Below are 23,713 nucleotides of genomic sequence, written 5' to 3'. Positions count from 1 at the left end.
CTGATTCAGATTAGGGGATAGAGGGGGAACATCAAATTTGGAGACGTCTCAATGTTCAATCCACTACTTTATCATCAAAAACCTAAGATCATCAGTCCCAGTAGGGACTGATAAAAGAAATATTTTTTTCTGCTTGGTACTTATGAGAAGCCCCAGAATTCACTTCATTGAATCAACAGAAAAGTATAATCACCCTACAATTAATACATTTATAACAGTTATTGCTGACATTATATATACATGTAAAAGAATATTATATAATATATTTCAACTTTTTTTAAAGAGTTAAGATAGCTAGGCTGCTGACAAGAGTAATTGAAAACGTAATTCTGTAAAGATTTAAAAAGATAAAAGACACTCTTCAAATTGAGCTTGACTCTTGGTGACTACATAGACAGATCAATATTGTTTTTTTGCATTAAAACTAAGGACACCATCTTTTTCTGAATGTTCTTCCTATTTCTGAATCATCTACAGCCCTGAGATTCCTTGGTAATCTTCCATTCAAAGACCCAATTCTACTTAGCTTCCAAGAAAAGAGAAGGTTGGCCACATGCTGCCACCTACTGAATGCTCAGATAAATTTACACAACTCCAAACTGATTCCCCAGTTGAGTTCTATATGCATTAAATTCAATCATATGTATAAATAAAAGCAGGTTTGTAATTTAAATGGTGAAAATTAGATGGCTTTACTATAATGTTCAATAGGATAAACAAATACAAATTAAGTCACTGACCCATCAGCATCATTATCACCATCCATCTAAATAGGAACTTTCTAATTATTTTAAATATGGGGACAAAGCCAACTCTATTTTGTCGTTCTTATGGTATGTTTTGTTTTACAACAGAAATTTTCAGCACTAAAGAACAATAAGAAATATTGAAAATTCACAGATCTCATAAGTCACCTGTCATTTAATCAGTACCAGCTCTGAAACAGTTCAGTTTGAGAATGGGGTCATGGCAGGTCAACTGATACAATTAAAATACTCAGTTTAAATTAGACCAGTTAGAACATGTATCAAATATGTAAATAGAAAATGAAAGAAAACAATGAATGCTGAAAAAAAAAATTGGTGAACAATTCTTGAATATTCTTAAAATGCATCAATAATTAAAGTAGAAAAAAAGATTAGGCTTTCTAAACAATCACAAATCAAAATGAAATACATTTAACAAATATCAATCTGTAGGACTATTTTCAAAAGCAACTCCTACTTAAAAACAACTAAGTACTAAACTTCTTCTTCATACACGTAAGAAAACTGAATGGCTGGTTTTGGAGTAAAACAACAGATTCCCTTCCCTGCCCCCATCTCCCAGTAGGAAGTCATGCATGAAAGGACGACAAATTTTCTCAAAACTACATATGCCTCACACGCTGCTTCAAAACCCCAAAGCTTTGCATGTCTGGCTCAGTGCCAGTTGACAGCTCAGCTGGAAATCAATGCACATTCTATCCCTCTTGCAACATGTCACTTTTGAATTGTTTCTGCAGTAGAAAATTTATTCAACCTCTTTCTCAAATGCAGTGGACCGACCATCATTCTGCTATTTAATCATAGTTGAACAAGTTATTTTTTTGACAGCACTAAAGCCAGAGTGCAATTCCTAATGAACAGCTTGATACAAGTGGAATTTCAACTGTTTTAGTCTCAATTAATTTTGCTGTCAAAACAAATGACTGTTCCTAGTGTTTAGATGTAAAAGCTCAATCACAAAGGTTAATTTTGCATTATGAACACATGCACAATCTTTCTGTTACTAACTCCTCATGCCACTTCACATTTAACATGCAATACAAATATTGAAAACTGAAGTTAAGAAAAGGAAATACTGCTAAATAACAACCCAAACCACTGCTAATTGTAAAAGTATTCAATATATATTATTCATACAATCATTATACAATTAGTTATTGGAAAAGATAGCTATGAATAATTTGTTGCTACACCAGTTGAATCGCACCACTGGTTGACACTAGCTCAACATAATACAGAGATATATATGTGACATATTTTTTATGAAATTTTGAAAGTTGACACTACCTTTGATTAAATTTGATAATCAATAATAAATTAACTGGCAGTGTTTTTATTTTATTGCACACCGAAATAACTAGACACAGGACAGTTTTTTTCCGCATGCCATCACTGTGCTAAACAACTAATTCCCACAACACAACACAACTGTCAAACTATTTACTAAGACTGTAATTACTATTATTCTTCTCATCCTTCCTATTACCTATCTCCTTTTCAGTGATAGGATTAAATGTTTACTACTGGTTCAGTGGATGTGGCTTGGTGGGCATGGCTACGTGGTCATGTGACTGGGGGTGTGTAAAATGACAGAAACTCACTTTCTGGAGGAGGTTGGACTAGATGACCTCCAGGTACCTTCCAGCCCTGGATTGCTGTGCTCTGAAGCTGCATCTCGTGCCAAGATTTGTGATCCTTCCTTCATCTCCTTTTTCCTTCCCTCCCTCTTTCTTTTTCTTTCTCTCCTCCCTCCCTTTCTTCCCTTGCTCCCTCCCTCTTTCTTTCTCTTTTTTTTTTCATTCGCAGCATCCCACCCTGTTTTTGGCCTAGTGGGCCTCAGGGAAGCCTCCTGGGCCTGAAAAAAGAAGCATTTTGAAGGTAAGTCCAACGATCTCCTGCTTTCTAACTAATCTAAATCAAGTGGCATAGCTGATCACTGCCCAGCTGATTGTTGGAAATACGGGTTCGGCTGAACCGGTCCAAACTGATTACAATCTATATTTTATTTAGTTTCCTAGATTTTTGTTGATTGCTTATTTAAGTATCCTATGACTATCACTACATGTTATCTTATGATTCATAATGAATGTATTCATGATGATCATGATTTATCACTTATATCTTTTATGTACACGGAGAGCTTATGCACCAAAGACAAATTCCTTGTGTCCAATCACACTTGGCCAATAAAGAATTCAATTCAATTTGATTTGATTCAATTTTTATACAGGTTTATTTTAGAAAAAGTTTTTTTTTAGTTTTTTCACATTTCAAAAACATCTTTTTTTAGTGAACATCATGATTCCAGGTTTTCACATTTCCATACAAACATGACCTTAGTTATATATTCATCTTTCACATTTGATTTCATATCCTATCATTACATTACACATTTTGTATAAATTTTCTCAAATACTTTTCTCAGACTTATTTTATATATTTTCTATTCATTTCTTAACCTATTTCTTTTTACTTTAAATAATTCTCATATCTTCATATTCATTATACTTTTATCTGCCAGGTTTGCAATTTCATCGCATATTCTATCATTTCAAAAATTTCATCCTAATTCAAAAAATTCAAAATTTTCCCCCCACAATCACAAATTTTAGTGTACCACCCCTTTACCTTATACATCATTTAATTAATTCCTTTTTAATTCCCAATAATAATTGACTTTTTAATTATCACCTAAAAATTAATAACAATGATCTCCTAACAACTACGTAACACATATGCATTTTAGACTGGATTCCGCATGGCACTTTTCCCTTCAGTTACATCAAATCATTAATAATTTCAATTAAATTAATCTATTCAATTAATCATAAAAACTGATGTTAATCTCTTTACAACAATTCTCATAATTCATTTCAACTATATTCTTGAATTCATTAAACAGTTAATACACTTATAGTTTCTTTTTCACATTTATTCCATTTATCTCTATGCATAATTTAACAAATAACAAGAAAACATCAGTTCTAAAAGTCTATATTTTCCTACCTTCTAAGTAATTTATTACTTCAAATACATTTATAATACACCACATTACCTTGCAGAATCCCCTTTCTTAATCCTTATCTAACCATTATATACTCTATGTCTTTTAAATAAACAATTTCTTTTCATTTTTGTTCGATTTCCATATCTCTTTACTTCCTGGTTCTTTTTCTTATTACTTCTTTTTTCCTTCATTTTTTCCCTCCTTTTCTTACTCCAGTTTTTATTCCCTTCCCCCTTTAAAGCTTTCTTCTGTAATTCCCTTTTTTGCTGTTTCCTTTTACTTTGTTTGGCTTTCAAAACATTCCCCTTTTTAATTGCCTCCTCAAATCTCCAAGTTTTAATTCCCATTCTTTTTCCCCTTCGCTTTAATATTCGTTGCTCCAATTATTCGTTGTAGATGGCCTCTTTTTAAATCAACTCTTCCCCTTCTGGCACTCGTTGTTTTTCATATTCCAGAACTGCCATTTCTAATGATTGTAAGGCAAGGCAGCACGACTCACCTCTTTCATGTAGCATTTCTTTTATGTTTCTTAGTTCTATTTTTAATTCCAAAAATAGTTCTGCCATTTTTAAATACTTCTATTATATTTTCTTTATCTCTTTCTTTACTCTTTAAGTCCAAACCGATTGTACAATAATTTAATTCGACCAACGTCTTTATTTCCAACGATCAGCTTTTATTTATTCCTCTAAGTTTTTTCCCAGATTCATCAAATATTCCAAGATCCATAAATTTAAGTTTATGCCAAGATCACTAAACAGTCCCAGAGTAATTTCTTCATGCTTCTTTCTTTTATTTTGACGTTCTGTGTTTTCACTTTCCAAGGTTTCTATTTTATTGTAACTAAGTTTCTCTTACTTTGTATCAAATTCCACTTTTAAAAGAGCCAGGCGTTTTTTTTAGAATCACGAAAATTTTCCTTTACCACTAGATGGCACTCTCTGTTATATCCAAATTCCACCCCCCACCCACCCCACTTTCTCTTCTCTATTTAGGTAAATTTCAAAAATCCAATAAGTCCAAATACCAGTTAGTGGTGTTTTTTCTTTTTTTTGACATGTTCAAGTTCAGCTTTAATTATGTCTATTTAATGCCAAAATCATATATTTATCCAATTTGAACAGGTATTTTCTTCTGGCTTCCTCCTTTCAAAGTTCAAAGCCCCTTTCATCTGTCCATCCCCCCGCCCTACTTTCTCTGGTCACCGCTTTTACTATCTTTCCTAAACATTTCTTAGAATCTTAATTCCGGGGTACCTTTATGTCCAGATATCGTGTCTGGTTAGCCCAATTTTCACGCTGTCCTCTTCTTCACTGCTCCACCATGATCTTTGTGCTGGTTAGCTCTTCCTCTTCAGGCTGGCCATATTTGATCACCACTACAGCCCACCTTTGGAAGGGAGTATGCCTAGCCAGGGAGGGGAGATGTGCTCCCCTCGACCCAGCTGGTGGTCTCCCCCTTGTTCACCACCCATACAAGGTGGTCCTGGCCCCAAAAGCAGGTGCTCAGGGCCCTCTGACAAGACAGCATGGAACGAAGCTGAGCACAATCGTGGTCTCCGGTCCGTGAACAAGGAAAGCACCACCGGAAGTCCTATTTTTATACAGTTTTTAAGAGCAACCATGTTGTTTTCCCCTCCTCTGCTTTGGAAACCCCTCAGCTATCTTCTTCTCAGGGTTGTACTATGGGAATAGGCTAAGAGGAGTCTTTTTCCACAGCACTGCCAGAGTACTTCTGGGTTGGACAGATTTAGTTTAATTGAGGGCAGCACTGAGCGCAATACAGTAATGACTAATAAATCTAAAGTTGTTTAGCACAGAGGGAGGTTTTGCTGGAAAATACCACAAAATACCACCTGCTAAAAACTTCATACTGAAGATCTTCTACAATGGACAGTTCTGATAAGCACTATAAACAATCAAACAGCATGTGCCAGTGCATGCTGAAAATGTTGGATTGTTTCTATGCACATGGCAGGCACAATCCCAAAACTGACCAGCCTACAAATACCTAGACCAAGATAATTCCCCTGAAGTAGAGGACCAAGTAATTGAAGGCTATCTTTGTTGAAGCAAATCAGACAACCTCTATGAGATTATGTGCTATCTCATGTGTGCAGGGAGGGAGGGAGGGGGGAAGGAAGGAAGATATACTTTGGGTCTATTTTTCTACACAATAAATTTTAGGAATTCATTAATTTCCAGACTCAAAATATGTTTAAATTAAAGAATATAAAGTGAAATTTTAAATTAAATGTTAATGTTAATTTTATCTGGCTTGGATATAGGTTCATTAAAAACAAACAAACAAAAACTCACCAGGTCTGTCTTTGCCTGTGCCTTTTAACTCAGCAAATTTTTGTATCAAGCTTTCAACTGTTGTGTTTGCCATGTTATTTATAAATTCTTCTTGGACCTTTCAGGAAAAAAATAGTTGAGTTTAAGATTACTGAGGAATTTTAACACTGCAGAAGCTTAAACATGAAAGAGAAAGCAGGTGTGTCCAACCCTGGTTGCATGCAGCCCTGGATAGCTAGTAATGGAGCCCCACAAGATAATAATAAATATAAAAAATAATGGAAATGTTACTTAGATACATTAACTATATTTTATATATACTTATGTGAAGCCCAGGACAGTTCTTCATTCAATGCAGCCCAGGCAAGCTTATAAAGGTTATAGCAATCAAATATGAAGGATTTATTCAGAGAAATGGTCTCTGCAATATTCTAAATTTAAGGTATTTTGACTTCTGTTTCTTGCAGCCTCTGTGAAAGTCAGAGCCAGGCAACTTCACTGTCCATTTTTTCTTAATATATTATTTTTCTTTTGACCATTAACTTTTGTTTTCTGTCCTAGCTTTGAGAGATGGTCTCCATATTGTATCTTTTTCTGTATCCTTGCTGTTTAACTGAATTCAAACAGGGTTTTTTTTCCAGTTGTTATTTCTCTCTTCATCTTTATAACCCTTTTTAATTTCTCCTTTTGTGGAGGTCTACATTTTTCAATTTCTGTAAGTATTCTTGAATATTTTAAATGATTGGGAACTTTTCTCTTGACATAATGATCTTCTAAGAATTCTAAAAATGCTGTAGCATTTGATAGAAGTAATTTTTTGGCCCAAGTATTTAGAAAGGTTGATTTAGCTAACTAAGATATGGGTTAAATATGTTTTCGCTGATTTGCCACTGTAGTGTTATAATTAATATGAGGCAGCAGCTTCATTTCCCATATTTGAATGATTGTATGATGAAAGTTTATTTATGCCATATTTTCATTTTTTGAACAGTCCTTTTGTCTATCATTTTCAATAATATTTAAACCTATTTTCCCTTTGGCATAATTCCAGTATAATGTAATTCTGCATATGCTTGCTACAACAATTCAGAATAAAAATGACACCTTTTATTAAAAATAAATATAGGAGGAAGATGAAATATTGTTAAGATTTACCATGTTTATAATGGGTTTAAATCTAGTTATTTATGAACTAAGGAGGTATAAGCTAATTTATCACTTGTTTTTATCTAGCTTTTTTGTTACAGTGATTTCCTACATCTCTACTTTATCTGTACAGAATAAAAGACTTCTTAATAACATGGATTAATTTTCTGATGTACAGAATGCAGCAATACTGCATGAAGTAAATATTTTTTTCTAAAGTGCACAATTATAGGAAACGAGACAAAACATAATGGGTGGGGTGGGGAGGAGAGGATAGAAAATTTCTCAGTGATCCAAAGGGAAGAACCACATGCTGGTTTCTGTCTCAGATGTTCTCTAAATATAATCAAAAGGCAATCACTAGTATTGCAAACAACCAGAAATATAAAAATTTAATTATGTTATGAGAAAAATGTATTATTCATATTTTACTATTTTTTATTGATAAAATAATTGCTCCTTCTAGATATAAAAATATTTAAATTTAAAATATTTTATATTATATGATAAAAAAATAATACACTATTTATATTATAATGCAATATTTAAAAACTGCATTACAATTATCCCTTTAAATCTTCCCAAATCATTTCAATAAATATTAAATACGAATCTTGATAGGATGGCAGTTCAGATATGAAACTGTTTCATTAATGTTTCATTAATCAAACACAATAAATGACTCACCTCTCCAATCTGTAAATGAATTTCATGTATTGTCCTTGAAAAAGATTCTATAATCTCTTTCATATGGAAGAGATGCATTTCTTCAATATCTTGAAATTTCTGTAATATAAAAAGATTTTAATTTAATGCAATGAAAAAGACAGGTTCAACAATTCTTCTCAAAAAGAACATTAATAACAATAGCACATACTTATATACTGCTTCACAGTGCTTTATCAGCCCTCTCTAAGCGGTTTACAGAGTCAGCATATTGCCCCCAACAATTTGGGTCCTCATTTTACCCAACTTGGGAAGGATGGAAAGCTGAGTCAACCTTGAGCCTGGTGAGATTCAAACTGCCAAACTGCAGGCAGCCGGCAGTCAGCAGAAGTAGCCTGCAGTACTGCATTCTAAACACTGCACCACCGCAGCTCTTAATGCATATAAAGAACAACATGCCCAGATTTAAAAATGTCCCCAAGACTAGGATTTATGTACAAACATTTCCTCTGAAACTCAATTACAAATAGTTTTTAGTCAACCTGGATTTTGTATTCTCTTCTATCAGATTCCTTGCAAAATGCATCAAAATAAAAGGGAGGAAAACTGTCTGTAAAGATGGAATAAAAATAAACCAAGATTCTAGCTATTTTATATATAATGGCTAAGATTCAGATTTAGATATGCTTGGAACATACATTCTGGTTCAACGAATCTACTTCAAGATAACTTTTGATTTAACAAATTGGAGATAAAGTTTACCTTGGAAGTTTCATTCATCTTTTGTTCAAACTCAGATTTTGCTACAGCATATTTTTCTACGTATAATTTGTACATTTCAGTAGCTTTCTTGGATTTTACTGCCGCCTAGACAAATCAGAGGAAGAAGATATTTTTCCATAAATTTAGTTCTGGCCAGTTTTGGGAGCAGAATTAGCCAGGATTGGTTGAGAGTCCTTGCTAATGCATAGGGATCCCAGAATTATTGATTACTCTGGGAGGCAAAAGCAAAACAATATTCTGGAAGAAGGCAGTGACAAGCAACTTCTGTATGATTACCAAAATAAATATATATCAACCTTTACTTTTCCTTGCATGTATTCATTGGCTTTCAAGTAAATATCAATTCTTACCATTAACTCATAATAAATTAACAGAACATCTAATATTTTAATAAAATATATAAAATCTTTTCCCCTGTAACAACCTACATAACAGTGTTATTATAACATATCTAAGAGAATGATTGTTCAATCTATTTTTTTATTCCCATTAAAAATCTGTAGTCTCAAACAAAAATAGGACAGCGCCACAGTTTATGAAAAATATGAGTACTACGAATGAAGTAATATCTGCTTGGATTTCAGATGAATAATGGCCCCAAATAAAATAATCATGTCTACAATTTGTCAAAGCTAAACAATATTGTTTTTTTTTTTAAAAAAAATCAGACTATGGAATACTGGCTACTTTAAGGTATTTGACTTATATAGTCACCAGAATTGATAGTATACATTTTCAGGAGAGCACAACACAATGTTTAAGTCAATGTGGGGAATAAAGTAGCAAAAATGATACATTTAGGCTTAAATGTTTGCTAATGTATAACTATTCCAATAAGCAAACAACATGTCTCACTTATCACTAATATTGTCTCATCTAGAAAAAGAAATCTGTATGAAAAATGCAAAAACAAAAGACTTAAAAAAAGTTACCTTGTCTATTTCTCTCTGTGTTGCACCTTCTTTTTTCAAACGTTCTTGTTCCACGCATTTTGAATTGTAGTTTTCTTTTGCTTTTTGCAGGGCTTGGGTAATACTCTGAAAATTTTGAACTGCTTCCAAAGTCCCAGAAACTTCTTCCTTAGTCTGTTAAATATCATACAGGTGTTAAATGCTATCAATTCACTATTTTATGTAAAACAATTAAAGAAAATTTAGGCATATATATATATATATATATAAAACCTTTTTATGAGCTTTTATTTGTTCATCTCCATATTTCTGCACTTCTTTTATTAGTTCTTGCAGCTTTCGAACAAGTTCTAGATGACAGCATGCTAGTTTTTCGGTTGATGATTTGAAAACATCCCAGACTGGTGCAAATGTCCTAAGAAATGAAAATGACAGTAGTTTAGTACCAAAATCATTTGAAATTAAGGTAATATATTATACAATGTTTTCTTATAGTGTAGTATGTATTGTTAAAAAGATGCCTATTTAATTATTCTAAAAGCAAATATGCTTACAGTTAGCCATCTAAATGTAGATAAGGTTTGAGCTAGATCTAACTCTCAAAAATCAAGTATAATTGCCATAGATATTTACTGCAATTCAATATAAATGAATGCTCTGATCTTATTATTAAACTGGAAAAAATATCATTCACAGGATTTTCAAATGTCTTTACATTTATAGAATAGGATTCACAATAATTACATGACTTAAATTCAGCAGTTATGGATATGGTAGAACTGATGTTGAAAGGCTTTCAAGTAAAGTTGAGGAAAGCAATATCCAGTTAACTTCAGGAGGTTTAGTTCAACCTCAAGAATATAGTCAGAATTTTTTTGGTGGAACTTAACATTGTATTCTTAGCAAGAAGTCTAGCACGTGTAGATTCTGTTTCTTCTGGGATTTCAGACAACCACTATAACACTAAAATTACAAATATTAATGGGATTATGTTGAGAAAAGCAGAAAAGCCACCCCAATGCTTTCAATCAGCCTTTCAAGTATTTCCGATATTAAAACAGAATCTGAATCAAGCTGTATTGCTATTAGACTCCATCAACTTACCCAATCTGAGAATAGTTACTTGCTGATTTGGCGAGCTTTGTCATTGACCTTGAATAGGCTTCCTCTATTGTAGCCCTATTAAGAAAAAAAGAACAACCCTGTTTTGTTTGCTTAGCAAACTAAGTGCAAAATCTATATTGTTCTTAGATTAATAAAAACAGTAATCACTAATTATATTAATCCAGCCCTAATTGAGCTCACTTAAGAGATATTTTGGTGTAGTGGTTAAGGCATAAAGGCTAGAAACTCAGAGACCGTGAGTTGCCCCTGAGACAGTTAGCTGGATAACCTTGGGCACTATCTTTCTCTCAGTTCTAGATAGGAGGCAATGACAAATCATCTTTGCAAATACCTTACCAAAAAAACTGCAGGGACTTGTACAGGAAGTCTCTGAGAATGATACACAATTGAATAGAAGAAAAAAACTGAGATCAACATCTCCACAACTACAAACTTTCAAAGTATTAACATGCTAGAACAGTGTCATGGGCATGGAAAAAAAAACCCAGCTCCCTTCTTGTAATATGTAAAGAAAAGCAGCTTTGTCCTAGAATTTGATTGGGGAAAAAAATAATTTGCTTGCAAATGAAACATCAATTTGGTTTTCTCCCTGTTATCTCTGTTATTATGCCATCACAGTTTTTTCCTCATAAAATTAGACTTAGCTTGCATTATTATGGGTGGTCACACAGTCAGCCAGATTATTTAGACTGGATTTGGTGTTTTAATCCACCTAGAGAAATCCTCCCAAAGACCTGAGATAGGCAGATGTTTATAAATATTAAAGGTATTATCTCAGAATGTAAGCTATTCCAAGTAAAACTGCCTCTTATACTGAGATTCATGGTAATTTTGTCAATGCTTTATGGTATTCAAATGGTGTTCTAGATATTTTGGAACTGAATCCAAGGAGCCTATTACTATTAGTATTGTCCTTGCTTTCTTTGTCACAGTTGTTCTCCTTCTATTTGAAGAACTTTATATTTTGTAATATTCTTTATTTTCTTTTTATATTCATAACAATTGCAGGGTCTTCTGTTGGCCTTCATACTCACTGAGTTCTTCCTAAACTTAGTATGCCATAATATATTGGCATAATACATGAGCAAATCCAATCAATTTCCATCTGTCAACTGCAAATCCAAGTAGCTTTTTGCAATTGACAGATGGAAATTTTGTCAATACACTATTTTTCCAAGTGCCATCCAAGATTTTTTGGTATGGGGTGAGTGGTGGGAGAAGGGTAGGCTTCTTGAGAGGGGGAGGGGGAGGCAAGAGATCTGTGCACTGCTGAGTCTAGCTGATTGAGGCTTTCTGGCCCCCTCAGTTGCAGTGTTCCCAGTCATAAAGGCAGGCATGCTGTCAAGTGCCCAAATTTTGATCACATGCGCATAAATGCGCTTGCTGCAATGGTTTGAACTTCAGACAAACCTTGTAAGTCCCAGCGTTCAGGGCCTTCCTACTTTTTAATGGTCACTAAACAAGTGGTCATAAGGTGAGAACTACCTCATTTAAATGTTGAAAATTATACCACGTCTTTTTAATTCCACAAAAGCTTATTAAGAAGGTGAGTTTAAGCAATAATAAAAACTGATAGAAGTACAAATGTTCTTGCAGTCAGCTGAAATATTTCATCTCCCCTTAGCACATGGAGGGGAAATCCTTTGGCAGGCTGCAAAATTTTCAGAATTTCAGCTCCATTTCTGCAGCTATCAGAAAGATTTCAATTTCTCTCCATCTCTTCCACTTGCAACATTCCCTATCCAACTTCTTCACTGACTTTCTTGGAAAGTTGACAGGAAGGCTTCAAATGGCAATCATATGATTGTGGGGTGAATGCGAGCTGGTTGCCAAATACCTGAAAGTGCCAGATGACTGTGGGAGGGAAGGGTACAATATTCTACAATGGCCAGAAGTGTTTTACGGGCCACAAACCACCTTTCCAAGATTTGGGTAACTTTGAATTAAACAACTGATTGTAAGTTGAGGACTACCTGTTCTAAAAACAACAAAATTCCCTATGCCCTCCAAAACGTAGCCTACTCTTTAAAAATCATCCTAGTTTAGCAAATATTTGCAGTTACTATTTCCTGTACATAACTTTGATCTCAACAACTGGTTCAATTTTTAGCAGATAAAAATTAGTTAGCATTAAATGCCATTGAGTTTGTTCCTTCTTTTACTGCTTTCCTGGAAAATTATTTTGTCTTTCCTTCCCACTGTAGCCTCAACTTTGGCAAGCCATCATATTTCCATCTTTTGTTCTCATCACGGCCCATGTATGTTTCTTCTTCTGCTTGCTGATATTACCCCAAGGGAAGAATCACTCTATTTGGTCTAGGTTGACTGAGTCATTCTTTCTACAACCCCTTATATCTTTAACAACCACCTCCTAATTCATAATTTGAAGATACGTATCTTCTTTTTCACTGTCCAGCTTTCACAACCATATGTAAGATTGTTTAAAGAATTCTGATTTTTCTGAATGGAATCTAAGATTGACATACTGAACATTAATCTGGATATTTTAAACTTATGTTTTTACTTTAGCAATAAGCTCCTCTATGCCTTCTTTGTTTTGGGCCAATAAGATATTATAATCTCCATATCTCAAATTCTTATGCTTTCAACTTCCAATATTGATTCCAGTTTTCATCTCCTCCATTCCCATAATTTTTTATAATATGTTCAGTGTCTCATTTTCTACCCTAGAGGGGCTTTGACACATAATGAAAGTTAAGCTATGAAAACGTTGAAACTGGGAGTAAGAGAATTTTCCAATAGCAAACAGTAAGCAAAACCCCCACTGCACTGGCTCCAAACCCTATGAGGCAAAGAAATGAGCAACACTGATAGTTTGATAGTTAATCATTTTCCAAAGATAGAAGACTGATTGACCGGTTCAATCTCCCTTCCCCCCTGCACATGTGCGTATTCATCCATTTATCCTCCTATCCATTCATCTTAAACTTCACAAAGTAATATTGGCAGACTCCACTTGAAAACAAATTCAGACCACCTTTTCTACCCCTTAAGACTTTTTTCACATAGATTCTTTTTGGACTCCATCAGTCTTCTGAAATGGATTTGAGGCTCATCTATCAGATATTGCTTGGTCAAAGATAGCAGCATGGAAAGTATGTAGATGATTTGATTATTTGTCCTTGCAGCTAAGAGAAGCATCTGGAACATGTAAAGCATGTGGTAGGAAGACTCCACAGAGCTTATCTAATTCTTAACCCTCTAGGCGTGTCCTTGGTTTCCAAGAAACAAAATACCTGGGATTTAGAATGGATACCCTTGTTAGACCAGATTCAGTACTCTAAAATAGAGATGATTGTTCTGGCTAGATTTCCTGAAATGAAGAAGTGAAAGCCTTCTTAACTTTAATTTTTAGTTATTATAGATCATTCCCATAATATCTACCTTAGGGTGCAAATCCTTATATAACTGAGAAACTTTCTCAGTTCACCATGCTCTTAGTATATACAGTAATTCTTTCATTGAGCCCTTAGGCCAAATGAAACAGCTAGCAGTTCTTTTTGTTAAACAGTTAAGTCAAAACAATAAGTATTTATAACCTAACAACTGTTTCAAAAAATAGCACACATAAATTGAAATTAAAAAAAATATCTTTCAATTTCATTCTTAAATAACCATAATTACTTAGTAATGGATGTATTTGTTGTTTCTCATTCTCAAACCTGGAATTGCATTGAATATCAGCACCCTCATTTCCTGTTCGACACTGGTTTTTGTCACAGCAGTCACTGAAAACCCAACTTCACAAAAATATGACAATACCAAACCCTGCTTTAAGGTCATAAAAATTTAAAATATCCCACAGCTGCCCCTGTGGTTTATTACAATGCTCCAAGGCACTGTGCTGCAGTTTGGAATCACACTCTTTCAAATGTAACAATTAATCTGAATAGTTCAGTGGACAGAGGAATATTAAAAGTCATTTAAGTATTTGAAAAGTACATTGTGTAGAGAACCTGGGTTGAAAGGTTCCAGATTTAATGTATCTTTTGTTTTACAAATAGATGCAAAACAAACGATGAGCCAAGTGCAGCATTCATTACTCAGACTATGATGTACAAAATTCTGTCCAAGCACTTTAGGGAAACTATATTCTTCAGAGATTATATATGTTACCATCAATGTGTGAAATAGACATTTTATAGAATGCCTAGGAAATCTACAGAAAGAGGGTTCGTTCACCCAGTTTGTGGGTTGGTTTCCAAACATTTCATTACCAGGCTAGGTAATATTTTCAGTGGAGTTTAGGGAATGTCAATGTCAGTGTTCCTGTTTCTAAGGGCTTGGTGTGGTCAGTAGGTCTTGTGATAGGTCAAGCGTGGGTGTGTCAAGGGAGGATCTTGTGATGGGTCAGGTGTGAGTCATCGCTGAGAGTCTGACACTGATACTCTGCAGAAGATGTTATCTAGTCTGCTAATGAAACGTTCGGAAACCAACCCGCAAGCTCGGAGAACGAACCTTCACCCTCATCCTACACCAGAGCTACAGATATTCACCATTACTGCAAATCTACAGAATGCTAAAAATGGGACATTAAAGAATGACACACTTAATGTTTCACTATTTCCTGTACTTTATTTTGCATTTCTTCTTTTATTTTCATATACATAGTTTCAATAAAGGGTTAGGATTAGGGTTAACCCTAACCCTATCTCTAACCCTAACCTTTTTAATGACTCTGTTTCATACTTTCCCTAAATACTTCTTGTTATTCTGCATAATGCCTAGGTATTAGGGAAAATATATAGCATATTAAAGTAACAGACATTTCATACTTTGCCTAAAACAGCATGCATATATACAGTGCCAGCTTTTCACACATTGTCAGTAACATATACAATAGAGAAAGAGTCTATAGAAGTTCTGCAATGGTCTATTCAAGTGGAAGGGTTTCAAAAGTAAAGTCTCCATTAAATACGGCTTGCTCAAGTTACAGATGCTACGGCAAATACAACTCTAAAAAGCTGGTACAGTTATTTATGTACTATCCAGTTTTGTGGATTTCTGTATTAGAAACTTCTAATTTTACTTACACAATGTTATTTGAGGGAGAAATTCTTCAGTACTATCTACAATAATTAATGTAAAAGCCCATGACTCCATTTTTGCAAATATTAAAAATATATATCCATTTATGAAACATTCTTGGGACATGGTATGATAGAAATAGTTCTTAGTACTTATACTAATTTCTTGTACACGGGAATTTAATTAAGGATTACTAGTCTATACTTGCCTTTTGTTTGGACTTTCAAAATTCTTTGCAACTATGGAAGCAGATATGTTGGCCTACATCAGTATATTTATTGTACAGGTATATTTTAACTCACTCATTTCAATTCTCATCAATAGCTTTCAAGTCAGTTTTGACTCCTGGAGACTGTTGGGACAAATTTCTGTCAGTTTTCCTAACAAGATTTCAGAAGTGGTTTGCCACTGAGAAAGTGTGACTGAACCAAGACCATCCAGCTAGCTTTGTATCTAAAATAGGACTAAAATTCACGGGACCAGTTTCTAGCCTGATGCCTTAACAATTTTATCAAACTGGTTCTCTCAAATATTTAAATATACAATATTATATGAAAATCCATTCTTATATAATAAAAGAAATAAAGATGCTGACAATATCACAACTGAAATCATAAAACACAGACAGTATTTTTTCAGAAAGATATTTTACAGGGAAATAATCTTTCTACCCCATTTTTTAATCTCCTATCTTACTAACTGCAATAGTTTGGGGACTGCCAACATATGATATGTCCACTGTTTTTATGTCTGAAAGTCCAATGATAGAAGACTGAATGTCTCATTAAGAGTAATCAGGCATTCAGTGACTCTTACAACGCTCATTATGAAATATCTCATGGGAGAGACCTAAATTATATTTTACAAAACCTGTTGACAAAACCTGTTTAGTGTTTGTAATTTAGCAGAAAAGAGCAGAGATTACAAAAAGTAGCAATCAGCGGACAGTCATGTGGTTCTGCTTGTTTTGAAGAGATGGAAATCAGTTTCTGTTGAGAACTATTCTCCTGTTTCACCTCAAATTTCTTATTTGGCATTAGTGTTTCAACAATAACTGTGAACTAAATTATACAAGTAGTCCTTGACTTACAATTGGTTGCTTAATGACTGTTCAAAGTTACAGCGGATTCTCTTATGACCCAGATTCGAAGTTCTAATGTATGGTCACACAGTCACATTTTGGACACTTGGCAATCAATCCACATTTGTGGCCATTTGCAGTATCCGGCAGTCACATGATTGCTAATTACATTCTTTTTCTGGAAACCAACATTTTATTCTGATTTCTAGCAAAAAACACCCATTGCAGACAATGGGTTTGCTTAACAACTGATATTTTACTGATGTCTTTAAAATAGAAAATATTGTATGTGTGTGTGTGTGTGTCTCCACATTTTTATTATTATACATTTTATTATTCCACTTGTCTAACTGTGTTTTATGAATCTTTTGAAGAAATAAATGCTGTAAAATATATTAAAGTTAATGAAGTGTTGATTAATAAACTAAGAAACAAACCGAGCACCAAACAGCCAAGACTTTAATCTAACATGTTATGCCAAAAATTTCTAAAACAAAATTTAAACACATACAAATATATAGGAATCTAGTAATGAAAAAATGTTTCAAAGAATATTTTCTTGTAGCTTATTATTTTAAGTCCAAGCCTTATTGTTTCATTAATGCTGCACTCCTTCACACTTTTACTTGGGAACCCACTTAATTAAACAGGCCTTATTTTTAACTCACATGTTTAAAATTGTACTTCAAGTTTGCTACTTAATATAAAATAACGGACAAATCATTAAGATACAGGCACTATTTCTACAATATGCTTCAGAGGGTCAATGGGGACAGAGTTAAGCATATTAATTACTTAAATGTCTACATTATCTATTTTACCTAAGTAACTGGATTTACAACATCATACAATCATATAAATGCAAGAATAAAAGCATAAATTAAAAACAGAATTAAAGCAGGTTAAAACTTCCAAGTAAAGCTAAAAACCAAGGTACAAAATTCAAATGGCTAGAAGATTAATAAAGCGGCCGAAATGTCCTCAGCCATCCCAAAGGCTACATCATATTTTTAGAGTCCTGTGTTAGGTGGTAAAACCAAATATTAAGTGGGGTCTTGTCTCGCCTCTGAGGGCACAATGTTCCGTAAGATGGGGGTAGCAGCGAAGAAAGCCATCCTTCCAGATCCTGCCAGCTGAATGTTGTAAGAACAACAAAAATAAGTTATGGGTTTAGTCAACTTCGACAATGTTACATGTAAACCCAAAAAGAACCAGTTCATTTTGCACTGAAACATCTAATTTGCATATCTAGTTATCCAAGAGAAAAAGCTGGAATGAGAAAAGGCCCTTTAATCATCATTGGGAATGCAATGCTCATATCCTGGTCGTAGGCAAAGTTGTAGGCAGCAACTTTGTTTTCCCAACTCACTGGATGGCAGAGAACGAAATTCTCTCTGCTCATTAGGAAGCTTGTAGAATATATCACTTAGAAATATTTATATCCAGTAATGAAATAAAATGGTTAAAAAAATTAAACTAGGGCCGCTCACTACAATGTAACAAAATGAACTCACACCTCCAAACGTGAAGAAATAGCAACATTTCGAGAGAATAGGCACAATTCAGAAGAATGCAAAACGTTCTCAAGCTCTTCTATGAAAATCATGCCAATAGCTGCCAATCTCAGCTGAGAAGATAAGCCTGTCCCCAAAAAGCCCCATTCATCAAATGGGTAAAGGGAAGGAGTTCTTCACCCTAGTTCTATGACACCAGAAAATAACACCAGAAAATAACTCACTCTCCACAAGGCAAATGCTTCACCTAGGCAGCCAGAAGAAAGTTAGCTACACATAGCCTGACTCCAAGGAACAATCCTCTTGGCAGCATCAGCATTCAGATTCCAGAAAACACCAGAATCACATAATAACTCCCTCATAATAACCAACCATATGTGAAATAGAGATGCAGACCACATCAGATTGGGGTACCCACTCAGGTCAAGTACAGGAAGGATTCCCTCCTATTCACAGCAGAGAGAAAAATGGGGAAAAGCCTTAGAAAAAGTTAAGAGCATCTCTCATGTCAAATTTCAACAGGCACAAGCAAGATGAAAACCACGATGCAGATCAGAGATGTCATCATGTATTACAAATAATTACAGTGATATCTTAAATCACTGCATAGCTCAAACAGCTGGCCACCACTTTAAATGCTTCTACTCCCAGTTGTGTAAAAGTATTTGAGAAGATGCATGCATGACATGCATAGATTATGCAGGAGGAGTCTTGTGTCTGATGTCCTATTTACTGGGCATGTGTTCCTTTTTTACGTTTTCTCCCAACACCCCCAACCTGTCTTATGTTTATTGTTGGAACTCTACGTTTTGGGATGGCTGAATCATTTGGTGTAATTTTATGCTTTCATTAAAGACTTCATTTTTCTTGCAAGGGATACAGCAGATAAACCTATTATCCCATAGACTATTTCTGGATGCTGGCCATAATAGGTAGAATATTGAGAAAATAATGTAAATTTTGCAGAAGGGTAGCTATCTATAGAGATGGTATCTCAAGGGAGAGAAGTGAGTTCCTCTTGATTGGGATTAGTGTTTGAAGTGCTGACTCCTTTCTTTCTTTTTCTTTTCTATATCCCATTTTCCATTCATTCCTGCCTGACCAGCCAGTGGTGTGATATCATGAAGACTCGCCAATACTTCCTATGCAGAGTTTCATGAGGTACTAGGAACTTCCTAGTTGCTGGGGATAGGACCTTACTAACTCATGCGATTCATAGTGTTATATTTATTTTATTTTTTTACAAATCACATTTATAAGGCTACCCATCTCACAAAAAATTACTCTGGCAGTGTACATCTAATAATCAACAAATATACACAAGTAATCATTATAAACAATTTAAAATAATTTCTAAAAATAAAAATTTCCATAAAAATTAAAATATATAAACCTCAGTGAGAGTAAAAAGTGGAACCATCTAAAAATATCTATCTCTCTATATAAAGAAATATATAGACATCATGCACATATCTGTAATAAAAACGACTGAACATTTTAACTCAATGATTGCAAACTGACTCACTAGCAAAGAATGTTGACTAGTAAATAAAAGGTGAACTATGTCATGGAAACAGGACCATAAATTAATTTCTAGAAAGTTTTAAAATAATACAACATTAAACAATATTATTAATTAGATAATAATGCATTATATAATTGTGTTAACACAATTATGAAACACAATGAGAAGTATTTAAAGAAAAAAACACAAAACTATTCCTGGAACCTGATGTGTACATTTCAACAACCAGAATTTTCTGCCAGCATTGTTGTTACGGAATATTCAGAAGTTGGTCTGGAAAGCATCCAAATTAAGCATAATTGCTTTAAGGAATGCGCTCTTTCAATTTTTGCATAAATCAAGATTATTCTAAATCAGAAAAATAAGCTAAAAAGGTCACATACCTTTCTCTTATAAAATCTGCTAATTCCTTTGTAGATGTATGGCCATGTTTCATATTATGATAAAGGACATCAAAGCCATTATTTTTTTCACCCTAGATTAAAGTAAAAACATCACAGTTCAGATAAGGCACAAAACAAATAATTAAAATCATTAAATAATAACAAAACTGGCTGTAAAATCAGAATGAAGTGGTGCCCCGAGACCTGATAATTGTTTCTAGGTAATTGTATTCATCCAATATAAAAAAGGCAAAGGTCCAGTGCCAGAAAATTGACTGTACTGAAGTGATTTAGGGGGGGATTGCTCTTGCTCTCACAAAACCCCATCAAGTTCTCATCAAACCCTACAGTTCTAGAGCCTGAAAAAACACTGTTATAGGATAATATAGTATTCAGAGTTATAACCAAACAAGTGCAAACTTATGGAAAATTATATGCAAACTTGTGCATTCTTTAAAAAGAACATGTTTGGATTTGAAGTCACTTTTCTTGTGTAAGATCTGAAAGCCAAAGGACAACTGAAGTAGGATCATAAGCTGTAGTTTCACTTAGCAACTGCTTTACCAGTTGCCAGTCCCAATTGTGGTTGCTATACAAGGACTACTCATACATGATTCTTTATACAGCTGTAGTGAGAGAAAAATAATTTAGGAAACTTATATTTTAAATATGCATTTTAAAAAATAAACAAAGCTTTATTAATATGCATTAAATAAGATTAAACCTACAGGCTCCACTTCTTAATAAAGATACAACCGCCCCCTAGTTATTTTCCCACTTCATATATACACCCATCAAATTATCTAACTAGTTACTTATTCACACAATATACTATAAGTCAAACTTAAAAAGATAATGAATGCTGCAATAAGATTGGTTGGTTTGCTCAACGTTCAGAACACTGAAGTCTTTTCATAAACAGAAAAGTCTCTAGTGAATCAAAGATGAAGAAAATGCCATGAAAGATAAAATGTATTAATTTATTTTACCATGAAACAGTTAATTATTTATTATTTTACTTTGACTACTAAGGCTATGGAGATAGCTGTAGGATGACTGTTGAGGTAATGGCAGTAGTTTGAATGTATGTAGGACAGATGGTCCTTGTGCAGAAAGTAATGGCAAGGAATGAAGCTGTTAGGTCTTACTGAAGACCCACTAAATGTGATTGCTGAAATTGTAGACAGAAGTACTTTCGCATGCACTTCACCAGAGCTGAATCTTAGTTATTTATCTGCCTTTTATTTATCCTACTAGTGTCGCCTTATTAAGATCTTCCCTTTGCCTCAGGAGTCCAAAAAGAGCAAGGCCATCCCAGCTTGGGCCTATTCTTCCCCAATTGCTATGTCTCCGTTACTGAAGTGCATTCTTTTCAGGAAAAAATCATTATAAAAGTAACTTTTTAAAACTTGCCACGTTATGCCATGTTAGTTTATGCAGGAGATCATTAAGACCAGAAAATTATTTCAAGGGTTCCTCTAGGGTAAGAAGGTTGAGAAAGGTGGGCTATAGGTTAAGAAGAAATAGGGCAAGGCAGGTTGATAAATGGTTGTATACCAGTGGTTGGCAACCTTAAATACTCAAAGAACCATTTGAACCAGTTTCCCACAGAAAACACTGGAACCACAAAATCCTTCCCATGCCTGACTATTTCCAGAGCGGCCACAAAACTTAGCATATGTAATTGAATTAAACATTGTTTTCTTCTGAAACTTTTTTTTTCTTGGATTTACCCATGGTTGGTCTACCGAAGGTTGAAAAGCTCAATAAATCACATGCTGGTGGGTGTCACACATTGGCAGTTGTGACACATATTTTGAGTGACAGGGAGCCACAGCAGAGGGATAAAAGAGCCACATGCGGCTACATAGTCGCGGGTTGCTGACCCCTGGGCTGTACTCACAGCCACATAATGAGGCCATAGCTAGGGCCCATTCTTCCCCACTTGCCTGTTCCCAGTACCACTGCTGCAGCTCCTCACTATTAGGTGGCTTGCACTCCAAGGGAGGATCTGTACTGTACCCCTTAGCTGAGTTCAGTAAATTGCACAGTCAATCTAAATATGCAGTTTATTTGATTGTTCAGGACCACTAATGAGCAGGCAAGCCTTTTCTGTCTCAGTCTTCATCTAGTTTGTTCTTGCCTTGTTATCCCCAATGAAATGAGGAAGGAGCAATGCCATTTGCTTTTGGGATATTCCTCCCCCTTGCAGGATTTTCTATAACTATTGTTGTGGGGTACAGAAAATAGAGGGTTGCATTCATTAATGCCACGCTTGAGAGCCCTGGCATTAATCATGCTGTTATTGACAATGCTTACTTTAAGAAGCATCTAAGTTCATTTGCTATTTGCACATAAACAGCAGCAGTCAATATATAGATCATTCCTCATTTATAGTTAAGGATTTGGATCCCAAATATAATCCAAGAAAGCAGACTTTTCATTTATTGAAACTGGCACTGATGCTAACCATAAACAGCAGAAAATATTGCACAGAGTCTGTATTGAAAACTCCAGATCATTAGTTATTTTCACATTCAAATTACACAATAAGGTAGCAAGGTCTTACATCATGGTGATTAGAAATTTAATAAGAAAGCAGATGTATTTGAGTAAATTTTCCCCCAATGTCATTTTCTGTGTTTATGTAGATATACAAGACTAAATTTATGCATGTATACACAGAGATGTAATATGCAAGATCTTAAAGTCCTATAATTCACTGTCTTTTTTTCAGACCTAGTTTTTTTCAATGGAATGGAATGGAATAGAATAACAAAGTTGGAAGGGGCCTTGGAGGTCTTCTAGTCCAATCCCTGCTTAGGCAGGAAATCCTATACCATTTCTGACAAATTGTTGTCCAATCTCTTCTTAAAAACTTCCAGTATTGGACCATTCACAAACTTCTGGAGGCAGGTTGTTCCATAGATTGTTCTAACTGTAGGAAATTTCTTCTTAGTTCTAGGTTGCTTCTCTCCTAAAAACAAATATTGTGAATCGAAACTGTCTTCACAATAATGAAACATCACTTGGATTAGTTTTTGCTTTGTTTTGCAAAATAGCTTGCATTGTTCAGTTGCCGGATCAGAAAAATGACAAGTCTAAAAAATGTTTTCTGGGTCACCCCAACTATCCCTATCATATCTGTACAATGAACATTAATTGTGGATTCAAAACATTATTGTACACATTGTTGGATGAATCTCTCCTACATAAAATGTCATGTTGCTTCAATTATTTTTCCAAGTTGGGTTCATTTATTAATTCTTTATCTAAATTGTTTATACAATAGTTTAGCAAAACAGAATTAAAAGAAACAAAACCAGAACAGGAAAAAAAAACTTTGGGAGTGCTTGATTCAAGGCTTACAATTCATCAAAGATCAGTAGGAAAAAAAGAAGAAGATAGAAAGTTTACTGCGCTTACACAAGTGCGTTTCTATATATTCTAATGCTGAAT

The 23,713-nt window shown here is 34.3% G+C and overlaps 1 protein-coding gene across 1 annotated transcript in view; it reads right to left on the bottom strand.

The window, feature by feature from the left end:
- The window catches only part of FCHO2 (FCH and mu domain containing endocytic adaptor 2), a 71,542-nt gene that overhangs the window by 38,229 nt on the left and 9,600 nt on the right, over positions 1–23,713 (bottom strand). Inside the window, exons 2-8 of the mRNA XM_087927137.1 lie at positions 20,255–20,346; positions 10,682–10,756; positions 9,851–9,992; positions 9,599–9,751; positions 8,646–8,750; positions 7,905–8,003; positions 6,093–6,189 (exon numbers count right to left, since the gene is read on the bottom strand). Coding sequence (XP_087783263.1) covers positions 6,093–6,189; positions 7,905–8,003; positions 8,646–8,750; positions 9,599–9,751; positions 9,851–9,992; positions 10,682–10,756; positions 20,255–20,346 — 763 coding nt within the window. The remainder of the gene's footprint in view (positions 1–6,092; positions 6,190–7,904; positions 8,004–8,645; positions 8,751–9,598; positions 9,752–9,850; positions 9,993–10,681; positions 10,757–20,254; positions 20,347–23,713) is intronic.

Source organism: Pseudonaja textilis, chromosome 2, assembly GCF_049901715.1.
Source record: "Pseudonaja textilis isolate UNSWEBS1 chromosome 2, rPseTex1.2, whole genome shotgun sequence".
NCBI lineage: Eukaryota > Metazoa > Chordata > Lepidosauria > Squamata > Elapidae > Pseudonaja > Pseudonaja textilis.
The sequence above is the reverse complement of the archived record's forward strand: the minus strand, read 5'-3'. Positions and strand labels throughout refer to the sequence as shown.